Raw genomic sequence first — 13,839 nt, 5'->3', positions numbered from 1 at the left:
TTTTCATACTTGTTTTTATACTTTTATTTTTTTGCTTTTACTTGCCTGATCGCCTTATGACATCGCTTTTTGGTCTTGTAATGACGTTTGCGATATCTACCCTTTAAAAACCACAGCTCCAAAATAAGTTGAATGTTCTTATCTTTTTTTTCTTTGTGGGCTACTTTGAATCCTCATTTTTTGGGAAGTGTGAACAGTTCTCCTATATTAACCATAAAATAACAAATCTGGAGCACTTTTGCTTAAAACTTTACATTTGTACCTTTCCTCTTTTATTACTCCTGCAAATGTGTAAAAGAATAGACAGACAAGTATAAATGTATAATAATAATAATGAGTGTTTTCATTTTCTCAAATAAGTGCACTGTCAGCACTTATTGGACAGTTTCCGTGTGTTTAGGGACGCACACTTGTCATATTATGGGAAATACAAGTACTTACGAAAACAGACATGTCAGGAGTAGTGATTGATCCCCTTTAAGGACTCCTATTGTTATAGAAGAGGTTCTTCTAATTCTGCCTTTACTGACCCCGTATTGACGCTGTCTGGATGGACAGAAGCAGTCAGCGCTGTTGGATTATGTAATTTTTGCTGTGTCAGTGGATTACGCAGGTACTTGACGTGGATGAAAAGATGCTAACAAACCACGCAGACTGCTTTCCAGTAGGAAACAATGTGTTATGTAATGATCTACAGGTGGAAAGTAGCTGAGCTGGGCAATGCAGCTGCACAGAATTTGTCTTTAAAGGTCCATTCACACGTCTGTGAGGTGTGCAGTAAAGGGGAATAAAATGAACTAGCTGAAGAGCCCGGCGTTGCCTGGGCATAGCAACCAACTGTGGTTAGTTATAACAAATTATAATGATTATATTGCACATAAAAACATTTCACATCATATATTCAACACTACAGATTTGCAACACAAATTAACTAAACGATCACCCAACTATTGATAGTATTTTATTTTCAACTCATTCAAGATTGTTGGTTTTTCCTTTCGGCGTAAACATGAACAGATTTTTGGCAGTTCCAACTCTTGAACAAACCACGTAAAGTTGACCATGAGAAAAACATGGAGATTGCAAATCGATCCCTACTACTTTCAAGCACTATCCCTGAGCATTGTTAATGTGCATTGCAAATAGGAGTTGAAGCGGAAACTGGAGGCGTTTAACCCCTTAAGCCCCAAGGGTGGTTTGCACGTTCATGACCGGGCCAATTTTTGCAATTCTGACCACTGACTCTTTATGAGGTAATAACTCTGAAACGCTTTCATGGATCCTGATGATTCTGACAATGTTTTCTCGTGACATATTGTACTTCATGTTAGTGGTAAAATTTCATTCAAATAACTTGCGTTTATTTGTGAAAAAAACGGAAATTTGGCGAAAATTTTGAAAATTTCGCAATTTTCTAACTTTGAATTTTTATGCCCTTAAATCACAGAGATACGGCACACAAAAAACTTGATAAGTAACATTTCCCACATGTTTACTTTACATCAGCACAATTTTGGAACCAAATTTTTTATTTGTTAGGAAGTTATAAGGGTTAAAAATTGACCAGCGATTTCTCATTTTTGCAACATCATTTTATTTTTGCGGACCACATCACATTTGAAGCCACTTTGAGGGGTCTATATGATAGAAAATACCCAAAAGTGACACCATTCTAAAAACTGCACCCCTTAAGGTGCTCAAAACCACATTCAAGAAGTTTATTAACCCTTTAGGTGCATCACAGGAATTTTTTGAAAATTAAAAAAAAAAGTGAACATTTAACTTTTTTCACAAAAAAAATACATCAGCTTCAATTTTTTTTATTTTACCAAGGGTAACAGGAGAAATTGGACTGCAAAAGTTATTGTGCAATTTGTCCTGAGTACGCTGATACCTGATATGTGGGGGGGAACCACTGTTTCGGCGCAAGGCTGAGCTCAGAAGGGAAGGAGCGCCGTTTGACTTTTTCAATGCAAAATGGGCTGGAATTCAGATCGGACGCCATGTCACGTTTGCAGAGCCCCTGATGTACCTAAACAGTGGAAACCCCCCACAAGTGACCCCATTTTGGAAACTAGACCCCCCCAAGGAACTTATCTAGATATGTGGTGAGAACTTTGAACCCACAAGGGCTTCAAAGAAGTTTATAACGTACAGCGGTACAATTAAAATTCATATTTTTTCCACAAAAATGATCTTTTCACCCCCAATTTTTATTTTCCCAAGGGTAACAGGACCCTAAAAGTTATTGTGCAATTTGTCCTGAGTATGCTGATACCCCACATGTGGGGGTAAACCACTATTTGGGCGCATGGCAGAGCTTGGAAGGGAAGCAGCGCCATTTGACGTTTTTGGCTGGAATTGAGATCGGACACCATGTCGCGATAGGAAAACCCCTGATGTACCAAAACAGTGGAAACCCCCCCCACAAATGACACCATTTTGGAAACTAGACCCCCTAAGGAACTTATCTAGATGTGTGGTGAGAACTTTGAACCCCCAAGGGCTTCACAGAAGTTTATAACATACAGCCGTACAATTAAAAAATCATATTTTTTCCACAAAAATGATCTTTTCACCCTCAATTCTTATTTTTCCAAGGGTAACAGGACCTTAAAAGCTATTGTGCAATTTATCCTGAGTACGCTGATACAAACCACTATTTGATACTATCACTATTTCTGAAATAGTATCACTATTTAGTGATAGTATCACTATTGATAGTGATAGTGACTAGTACTAGTGATAGTGACTAGTGATAGTATCACTATTTGATACTATTTGATATTTGATACACTATAGTACGCTGATACAAACCACTATTTGGGCGCATGGCAGAGCTTGGGAGGGAAGCAGCGCCATTTGACGTTTTTGGCTGGAATTGAGATCGGACACAATGTCGTGTTTGGAGAGCCCCCGATGTACCAAAACAGTGGAAACCCCCCACAAGTGACCCCATTTTGGAAACTAGACCCCCTAAGGAACTTATCTAGTTGTGTGGTGAGCACTTTGAACCCCCCAGTGATTCACAGAAGTTTATAACGCCTGGGCGTGAAAATAAAAAAATCGTATTTTTTCCACAAACATGTTCTTTTAGCCCCCATTTTTTTTTTATTTTCCCAAGGGTAACAGGAGAAATTGGACCCCAAAAGTTGTTGTCCAATTTGTCTTGAGTACGCTGACACCCCATATGTGGGAGAAAACTACTGTATGGGCACACGTCGGGGCTCGGAAGGGAAGTAGTGACGTTTTGGAATGCAGACTTTGATGGAATGGTCTGCGAGTGTCATGTTGCCTTTGGAGAGCCCCTAATGTACCTAAACAGTGGAAACCTCCCACAAATGACACCATTTTGGAAACTAGACCCCCTAAGGAACATATCTAGATGTGTGGTGAGCACTTTGAACCCCCAAGGGCTTCACAGAAGTTTATAATGCCCAGGCATGAAAAAAACACAACTTTTTTTTCCACAAAAATGGTATTTTTGCCCCCAATTTTTTATTTTCCTAAGGGTAACAGGAGAAATTGGACCCCAAAAGTTGTTTTGCAATTTGTCCTGAGTAGGCTGATACCCCATATGTGGGGGTAAAACACTGTTTGGGCGCATGGCAGAGCTTGGAAGGGAAGGAGCACCATTTGACTTTTTCAACTCAGAATTGGCTAGAATTGAGATCAGACACCATGTTGCATTTGGAAAGCACCTGATGTGCCCAAACAGTGGAAACCCCCAATTCTAACTCCAACACACCCCTAACCCTAATCTCAGCCCTAACCCTAGCCCTAAACCTAATGGGAAAATGGAAATAAATACATTTTCTTTTAATTTTATTATTTTTCCCTAACTAAGGGGGTGATAACGGGGGGGTTTGATTTACTATTTATGGCGGGTTTTTATGTTTGGCAGCTGTCATACGCTAAAAGACGCTTTTTATTGTAAAAATAGTTTTTGCATCACCACATATTGAGAGCTATAATTTTTCCGTATTTTGACCCACTGAGTCATGTGAGGTCTTATTTTTTGCGGGACGAGTTGACGTTTTTATTGGTACCATTTTCGGGAACGTGACATTTTTTGATCGCTTTTTATTCCGATTTTTGGGACGCAGAATGAACAAAAACCAGCGTTTCATGAATTTCTCTTGGGGGGGTGCGTTTACACCGTTCCGCGTGCGATAAAATTGATAAAGCGGTTTTATTCTTCGGGTCAGTACGGTTACAGCAATACCTCATTTATGTCTTTTTTATGTTTTGTCGGTTTTATGCAATGAAAACTATTTTATATAAAAAATAATTATTTTTGCATCGCTTTATTCTGTGAGCTATAACTTTTTTATTTTTTCGCTGATGATGCTGTATTGCGGCTCGTTTTTTGCGGGACAAGATGACGTTTTCAGCGGTACCATGGATATTTATATGTGTCTTTTTGATCGCGCGTTATTGCACTTTTTGTTCGGCGGTATGATAATAAATCATTTTTTGCTTCGTTTTTTATTTTTATTTTTAAGGGGTTCGCTAAAGGGGTTAACTAATGGGACAGTTTTATAGGGCAGGTCGTTACAGACGCGACGATACCAAATACGTGTACTTTTATTGTTTTTTTTTTATTTCTAAGAAATGAATTTATTGGGGGAATAAAAATATATTTTTTTCTAATTTATTTGGCATTTTTTTAAAAAGTTATTTTAACACTTTTTTTTAAACTTTATTACCTTGTCCCAGGTGGGACATCACTGTCTTGTGACAGATCGCTGATCTGTCACATCACAGATCACTGTGTTTGATCGTGTTTGATCGCGGTGTGCAAGGGGTTAATGTGTCGGGGGCGGTCCGTGACCGCCCCTGACACATTGTGCCGGGTGTCAGCTGTGATAATCAGCTGACACCCGGCCGCGATCAGCGGCGCTCACCACGTGGGCGCCGCTGATCGCTATGACGTACTATCCCGTCCCTGGGAATTAAGTCCCAGGGCACATGGACGGGATAGTACATCATACGGGATTAAGGGGTTAAAATCAAAAAACAAATCAGATGGAATGAGTGAAATTCTTGGAATGAAAATGTCTTCTCCTTTGGCAAATCCTGTTTCTGAGCTGTGTATCTAACCCTATCCTGTGTGATGTCTGCTTAGCTGTGTACCTAATCCTCTCCTGTGTGATACTTTCTGCTGAGCTGTGTATCTAATCCTATCGTGTGTTACTGACTGCTCAGCTGTGTATCTAATCCTATCCTGTGTGATACTGACTGCAGAGCCGTGTATCTAATCCTATTCTGTGTAATACTGTCTGCTGAGCCGTGTATCTAATACTAATCTGTGTGATACTGTGTGCTGAGCCGTGTATCTATTCCTATCCTGTGTGATACAGACTGCTGAGCCATGTGTCTAATCCTTTCCTGTGTGATACTGACTGCTGAGCCATGTGTCTAATCCTTTCCTGTGTGATACTGACTGCTGAGCCATGTGTCTAATCCTTTCCTGTGTGATACTGACTGCTGAGCCGTGTATCTAATCCTATCCTATGTGATACTGGTTTCCCCCTGCAGTCTGTGTCAGAGGGTGGTCAGTGTTGGCACGGTAATAAATTGTGTTATTTTCAGCTTTACAGAAGGACGATAACACCATAGGAATGATAATAATAGGCCAAATTGTTTGGTGAATTGGAATGCGCGGGGTTAAAATTTCACCTCACAACACAGCCTAGTGACGCTCTCGGGGTCCAGACGTGTGACTGTGCAAAATTTTGTGGCTGTAGCTGCGGCGGTGCAGATGCCAATCCTGGACATACACACATACATACAAACATTAGCTTTATATATTAGATGACAATCCAATTAAACTATCAGTTGGAGCGACATTTACATTGCAGCTGTTGCTCTTCCTCATCATCCCTGGTCCTCCCGAAAAATCATTACCCATCAAAAAGGCTCAGCCTGGCAAAAAGATGCAGGATGGATTTAAGTTTTGGAAGTGGGTTTTCCAAAATTTAAAAGTTGAAAATGGATGAGATTTAAAAAAAAAAAAAAAATATTACCCAAAATTTTGAGGGTGGAAATTGATCAGTCGTGCAGATTTATTGCGTATTTTCAATACTTGACTTCGGTGTGGGAAAGTCAACATCTGCGATAAATCCACAATTATGCTGCGATACTGATGAAGATTTTACAGAATTTAAACCCATTCATCAAATTAAATAAAAAGTACCATAACTTTTTTGGAGTGAGAACACGAAAGTGAGCATAAGTCTAGCGTCTTAATGCAGTTTCTGCCAACTTTTTGAAAAAAAGGACAGAGCTTAAAGGTAGAGATGGGCAGACACCTGGATGTTCAGGTCAAGCGGGTTCGGCTGAACAGTTACAAAAAGTTCGGGTTTGGGTACCAGAACAGTACCCGGACCCAAACCCCATTCACTTGAATGGGGGGCTCGAACATCCAGTGTCTGCCATGCTGTCATATGCATGACAGCACGGCAAACACTGCTTCTGATCGGCGGTAAAATCATCATGTGCCCGTAGCTATGATCGGAGGCATAACGCTTACCTTCGATCATTGGTGTCGGCTGAAGGGACTACTGCTGCCATCCTTGCTGCCGCTAAAAACAGTGAAAGTAGGATCGGCTGATGGGTGTATTCATCAGCCGTCACCTGTGTTGTAAATAAATAAATAAATTAAAAAATAAAATAAAAAAAGGCGTGTATTCCACTGCATTTTTTTTATAACCAGCCAGGGAAAAATTACAGATGGGAGCAGCAACCCTCAGCTGTCAGCTTCAACAAGGCTGGTTATCAAGAAAAGAGTGGTCCCCACGCCATATGTTAAAATTATTTATATAAATAACTTAAAAAAATGGCATGGGGTCCCGCTTTGCCCTGCTCTTCCCACTTGCCCTGTAGCGGTTGCAAGTGGGGTTCATATTTGTGGTGCTGATGTCACCTTTACATTGTCAGGTGATATCAAGTCCACAGCTCAGTAATGGAGAGGCGGGTATAACACACCTATCCATTGCTAATCCTATAGTTATATGGTAAATAAAAACACAGCAAGTATAAAGTCCTTTATTTAACCCCTTAAGGACCATGCCACGTTGTAGGTTAATAACCAGGCCTTAATTTTTAAATCTGACCACTGTCATTTTATGTGGTTATAACTCTGGAATGCTTCAACGGATCCCACTGATTTTGAGATTGTTTTTTTGTGACATATTGTACTTTATGATATTCGTAAAATTTCTTCAAAATTTCTTGTGTTTAATTGTGAAAAAATGTAAATTTGGCAAAAAATGTGAAAATTTCACACTTTTCAAACTTGTATGCCCCTAAATCAGAGCATTATGTCACACAAAATAGTTAATAAATAACATTTCCCACATGTCTACTTTACATCAGCACAAGTTTGGAAACAATATTTTTTTGTTAGGAAGCTGTAAGGGTTAAAAGTTGACAAGCGATTTCTCATTTTTACAACAAAATTTACAAAACAATTTTTTTAGGGACCACCTCACATTTGAAGTCACTTTGGGGACCTATATGACAGAAAATACCCAAAAATTACACCATTCTAAAAACTGCACCCCTCAAGATGCTCAAAACCACATTCAGAAAGTTTATTAACCCTTCAGGTGCTTCACAAGAATTGAAGAAATGTGGAAGGAAAAAATGAACATTTAATTTTTTTTCCACAAAAATTTTACTTTGGACACAATTTTTTTTATTTTATCAAGGGCGTCAGGAGAAAATGAACCATAATATTTGTTGTGCAATTTCTCCTGAGTACGTCGATACCCCATGTGTGGAGGAAGACCACTTTTTAGGAGCACAGCAGGGCTCAGAAGGGAAGGAGCACCATTTGAGGTTTTGAATGTAAAATAGGCTGGAATTGACAAGAGGAACCCATGTCGTGTTTGGAGAGCCTCTGATGTACCTAAACCTAAACAGTGGAAACCCCCTCCCCCCATAAGTGACCCCATTTTGGAAACTACAACCCCCAAGTAACTTATCTAGATGTGTGGTGAGCACTTTGAACCCCCAAGTGCTTCACATAAGTTTATAACGCAAAGCCGTGAAAATAAAAAAATCATTTTTTTCCACAAAAATATTTTTGCCCCCAATTTTTTGGTTGGAATTGAGATCGGATGCCATGTCACAACCCCCCCACAGTGGAAACCCCCCACAAGTGACCACATATTGGAAACTAGACCTCTCAATGAATGTATTTAGTTGCATGGTGAGAACCTTAAACCCCCAGGTGCTTCACAGAAGTTTATAACTTTCCTCAAAGATAATTTTTAGCATCACATTTTTTATTTTAACAAAGGTAGCAGGTGAAAATAGACCCCAAAAATTGTTGTGCAACTTCTCACGAGTTCGCCGATACCCTGGAAGGGAAGAAGAAAAGTTTAACTTTCTGAGCACAAAATTGGCTGGAATCGAGAGCGAATGCCATGTCACTTTTGGAGGGGCTAAACAGTGGAAACCCCAACAAGTGATACCATTTTGGAAACTAGACCCCTCAAGGAACTTATCTAGATGTGTGGTGAGCATCTTGAACCACCAGGACCAGGTGCTTTACAGAAGTTTAGAACAGAGCTAAGAAAATTTAAAAAAAAAAACACATTTGTCCCACAAAATTTTTATTTTAGCCCCAAATTTTTTATTTTCTCAAGGGCAACAGGAGAAAATGGACCGCAGAATTTGTTGTGCAATTTCTTCTGAGTGTGCCAACACCCCATGTGTGGGTGAAAATTACTTTTGAGGCACAGTGTAAAGCTCAAAAGGGAAGGAGCACCATATTATAGTGCAGATTTTACTATTATGGTTTGAGGGTGCCATGACCCACTGGAAGTGCCTCTGAGGTCCCAGAACGCCCCATAAGTGACCCTATTTTACAAACTACACCTATCAATGAAATAATCTAGGGGTGTAATGATCATATTGATACCTAGGGTGTGTCACAGAATGTTATACCTTTGGGCAGTGAAGAAAAAATAATTACATTTTTACCACAAAAATTTTGTTTTAGCCCCACATTTAACATTTTCACAAGTGGGTAAAATTAGCAACAGAATTTGTCCCACAATTTCTGCTGAATAAGGAAATACACCATATGTGGCTGTACAGTACTGCTTAGCCATAGGGAGAGTCTCGGTAGGGATGGAGAGCTATTTGCCTCCTGGAGTGCAGATTTTCCTAGAATAGTTTGCGGACTGCATATACAGAGCCCCCTAAGTGCTAGAAAGCAGAATCCCTCCCACCCCAAGTGACCTCATTTTGGAAATTTGCAAGAGGGGCATTTGGATTTGGGAGTGCAGAATTTGCTGAATTTCTTTTGGCTTTTCCAGAGCCTTAGTACTACCAGTAACATGGAAGTCTCCTATATTTCTGTTAACAGATGACAGACCTGAGTGGGGGCCTTTTTTGTGGATTGAGTTGAAACTTTTATTGGGAACATTTTTCATAACGTTTGTGATCTCATTTATCTGGCGCTCTATGCTTAGCACATACTGTGGGGTTTCCATCTAGATCTCCGAGCTACGTGACAGATGACACCCCTGAGGGATCCATTCACTATAATGAGGCAGCAGAGTTACTGTGGACTCCGTCTGGCCTCTGTTCAGCGTCGTACTTCCTTTCAGAGGTGCACAAAACTATGGTGGACTGCGTTTTTATGCATACCAAATAAGACAGACACCGCCGGATCACAGGTCCTATGACGTTCACAGTGCCTCCATCTGCCTCATTATAGGTAATCTTGTGACGGTGGTTCTGTCTGAATCACGTATTTCAGAGATTTACATGAAAACCCCGATGCAAACGCTCAGCGTAGAGCGCAGGATAAATGTGCGACAAGCCTTACTGCATTCTTTGGGAGACAGAATGAACAAATCCACCGCGAATTGATTTCATTTATATTTTACACCGGTCCTCGTGCGGTATAAGTAATAGGGCGACTTTATTCTTCGGCTCGGTGTGATTACAATGCTACCAGATTTATATCCTTTTTTATGTTTAGCTTCTGTCACACACTAAAAGACGCTTTTTTTTGCAAGAAGTTTTTGCATCGCCATATTTTGAGAGCTATAATTTTACCATATTTCGGCCCACAGAGTCATGTGAGGGCTTGTATTTTGCGGGACAAGCTGACTTTTTTATTGGTACGATTTTCGGGCACATGACTTTTTTGATCGCTTTCTATTCCACAATTCATTGTGGAGGCAGAATGAACAAAAACCAGCAATTCAAGAACTTTTTTTTCTTCGTTTTTTCTTCGTATTGCTTTATTCTGAGAGCTATAACTATTTTATTTTGCCGCTGATGGAGCTGTATGGCAGCTTGTTTTTTGCAGGACAAGATAGTGTTTTTGATGGCGTTTTATTTCATTTTTTCCAAGCAGTATAATGATTATGCATAATTTGCTACTTTTTCTGTGTTTTTTTACGGCGTTCACTGAAGGTGTTAACTAGAGTGACGCTTTTATAGATCATGACGACCCCGGGTCACCATGGCAACGATCGGGCCCCGCGATGACGTCGATCTGAAGGCAGAGGGAGCTCCCGACCGTCTGCCTACCTCTTGCCCTCAGCTCCTGACAGCTCAGCTAAGGGCAGCACAGCGGGACACTAAACTCCAGGACACAGCTCTGGATATATAACAGCCCAAACATTTACAGGTAATCAATTCACCTACCCATACCTTGTTTCATGCACATAAGAAGACGATATATTAGAGCCACTTGGCATTTATTTTAGCAGAATATATCTGCTTCTATGCACATGCACTTTTTTATAGCTTACTTACACATCTCGTTAGGTAGTTTTGTTACCTGTAGTATAAATAATTTAATTTAACTGTGATCTGGCAATGTCCATTAGAATTTTCTGCTGGGTGGTCCCTCACACATGAGGCACCGTTTTAATGTGTTTTAAAAAATAATTTTTTTGGAATTTGCATTTTTTAAGTTGAACTAATAAAAAATTTTTTTAGAATATATTTGAGTGGTGAATTGTGTGGTCCATTGTTTCCTTAATCCATAAGGAACAATACAGGTACTACCTTACTGATATTGAGGTGAGGGATATTATTTTTTTTTGCTTCTCCATTACTAAGCCGTGGGCTTGATGTCACCTGACAATACAAAGGTGACATCAACCCCACAAATATGAACCACACTTGCCACCGCTACATGGCAAGTGGGAAGAGCCGGGCGAAGCAACAGAATTGGCCCATCTAATACATGCGCCTTTTCTGGGCGGCTGCAGGCTGCTATTTTGTAGATGGGGGGGGCAATATACATAGCTCCATACCAGCCTGAGAATACCAGCCCCCAGCTGTATGCTTTAGCTTGGCTGGTTGTCAAAAACAGGGGAGATCCCACGCCGCTTTTTTAAATTATTTATGTAAATAATTAAAAAATACGGTGTGGGGACCCCTCTATTCTTGATAACCAGCCTTGCTGAAGCTGACAGTTGAGGGTTGCAGCCCCCAGCTTTGAGTTTTTTCTGGTTGGCTATCAAAAATACAGGGGAACCCACCCAGTTTTATTTTTGGAAATTTTTTATTTACAGCACAAGCGTCGGCTAATGAATACTCCCTCATCAGCCGTTCCTCCTCTCACTGTTATTAGTGGCAGCAGGTGTCGGCTGATGAAAGCAGTAGTCCCACCAGCCGACACCAATGATCGGAGGTAAACGTTATACCTCTGATCATAGCTGCAGGCTCACGCTGTCATTTGACAGTGTGGGAATCGTGGCTGTCTGACACGTGGTGATGATTATACCGCCGCACATGCAAATGACAGTGCGACAAAAACTCAGAGTTCGGGTAGCCAAACCCCAACAGTAACGCGGACTTCCTGGTAAAGTCCGTGTACAATGTCAGTGCCCGAACAGTAGGTGATCTGTATGGACTCCGAACTTTATTGTTCGGGTTCACCCATCTCTACTTAGCGGTATACAGCATGGTCTAGAGCAGCCCAACAGGTTCACTATAATTTATGCCACAAAAATGTTGCAAATTAGGGCAGAAATGTACATACGGTCCATGACATAGGCCAGCTGATTAATCAATTATTCCAGCAAACTCTGGATCGAGACTGACCTATAAAACGTGTATTGATGAATTCCCTTTGCTGACTTTTTATTTTTCTTGTTCCAAAGGAACATTTGTGTAATTTGATGCATATTTAAAGGTGAAAATTTTGCAAGGTGAAAATTTTCAGTCATGTGCATTATTTTTATTTTTGTGTCTTCATGTTAATGTGTTCGATTGCTGCTTCCAACAGGTGGAGCTATAGAGTTCAAGTCCTCTTTCTCTCTGAATAGCTAATTTGCATGTTAACATGTAAAAATTTTGTATAGAAGTTTATAAAATAAACTAATAAAGTTTCGGAAAAAGTGTTTCATGTATTTGCATCCTTATCTACAAAAGAAGTAAATAAATTTTAATGTAAATAGCTCTGCTAATCAGCTGTTCACATCAATCCCTATAATCTAACGACAGCATGACATGTTCCTCGGATGCAGAATCTGATTGCCTCCTGGTGTTGCCTCACCTTGAGCCTTTGACGTGAGTGTTAAATAAATATTCAGGTTGATTGCCGACAGATGGAGGATAGGTGTCTTTTTGTACAATGCATTTAGGATGGAAATACTTTCCCAACGGCTAGGAAATATCAATGGTCTTTACGGTGATCTCTGCGGTTTTCGTAACACGAGGATGCAGATCCTGTATAATGGCGTACTCAGAAGAGAAAGTCCTTGGTAAACACCTGCAGAGTTTTCTTCGCAATAGTCTGCATGCTGAACATAGGTACCTCTGGTTTGAAGACAAGAAAGAGAAGATGGAGCTCTGTCTTGAGACCATAGCATTTGTGGGAGCTGGATACGGTGTAACACTGGTGAGCGTGGTGGCTGAAGCCTGATGCAAACGTCTCCTCGTAAGGAACTGAGACACAAAACATAAAAATTATGGAAAGGCATTAAGTAATCCACACCCTATTCTTGTAGTTCTATTCCCACGCATGGCAAAAATTTGGTCAGCCACTGCTCTAAGCCTCAGCTGAAGCCTGTGCTGAATGGGGCAACAGTGTAGCATTGAGATGAAGGCGATAGCAAAGAGTTAACTCCAAATTGCGACCACTGTAGTATTTTCTGGCAAAACTCTTTGTAATCTGAGTTGTCAGCACAAGCTTCAGCCGGAAAGAGAGATTCGACTGATCATAAGGCGTCCAATGAGTTTCGATATGTCAACAAATGAAGATCAATAGTGAATCGGCTAAAACGATCGGTTGTTGATAAATTTCACCTCAAGAATGATCGGCTGAAATGGTCAGTTTTTGGATGGATCTACACATCAGATAGCCATCTTTTGGCTGACTACTTTCACTCCTGAGAGTGCATGTGTTCTGTATTATTGGGGTGAGGCTTCAGCTGGCTTTACTCTTGAGTGTATGGAGGTCTTCGGATTAATACATGGTACTCTTGTGCTAGTAGGTAAAGGCATAGTGCTAGGATAGGTCATAACAATGATCGCTGGCGATCCGAACGCCAGGAGAACGATGAAGCTTCAGTGGAGGGAAAGCAGCACTGCAGCCTGGTAATTGTCTAGATAGGTGGAGGGGGGTCCCATAGGCAAAACCCCTAGTGATGAATAAGTGAAGCCATAACTCAGTAATATCCCTTCTCTTACCAAGATGGGACTACCCCTTTGAATGTATGTAGCTTTAAGGATGAGACAAGAACGTCAAAGCAAGCAGCTTATCTTTACATCTATGTAAAAAGATATGATTGGGTAAACAAAGGGCTTCTCCTCCTTGTAATGTTGGAAACTTTTAACCCCTCAGCTGCTGAG

At 40.5% G+C, this 13,839-nt stretch overlaps 1 protein-coding gene across 1 annotated transcript in view; it reads right to left on the bottom strand.

The window, feature by feature from the left end:
* Positions 1–945: 945 nt before the first annotated feature.
* Positions 946–13,839, bottom strand: part of FUZ (fuzzy planar cell polarity protein) — a 142,833-nt gene continuing 129,939 nt past the window's right edge. Inside the window, exon 11 of the mRNA XM_073570885.1 lies at positions 946–12,933. Within this exon, the coding sequence (XP_073426986.1) occupies positions 12,731–12,933 (203 nt within the window). The 3' untranslated portion in view covers positions 946–12,730. The remainder of the gene's footprint in view (positions 12,934–13,839) is intronic.

The sequence above is a fragment of the Dendrobates tinctorius genome, unplaced genomic scaffold, assembly GCF_039654945.1.
Source record: "Dendrobates tinctorius isolate UK_male_01 unplaced genomic scaffold, ASM3965494v1 ptg000028l, whole genome shotgun sequence".
In the NCBI taxonomy this organism is placed as follows: Eukaryota; Metazoa; Chordata; class Amphibia; order Anura; family Dendrobatidae; genus Dendrobates; species Dendrobates tinctorius.
This window is presented reverse-complemented; position numbering and strand designations above follow the sequence as displayed.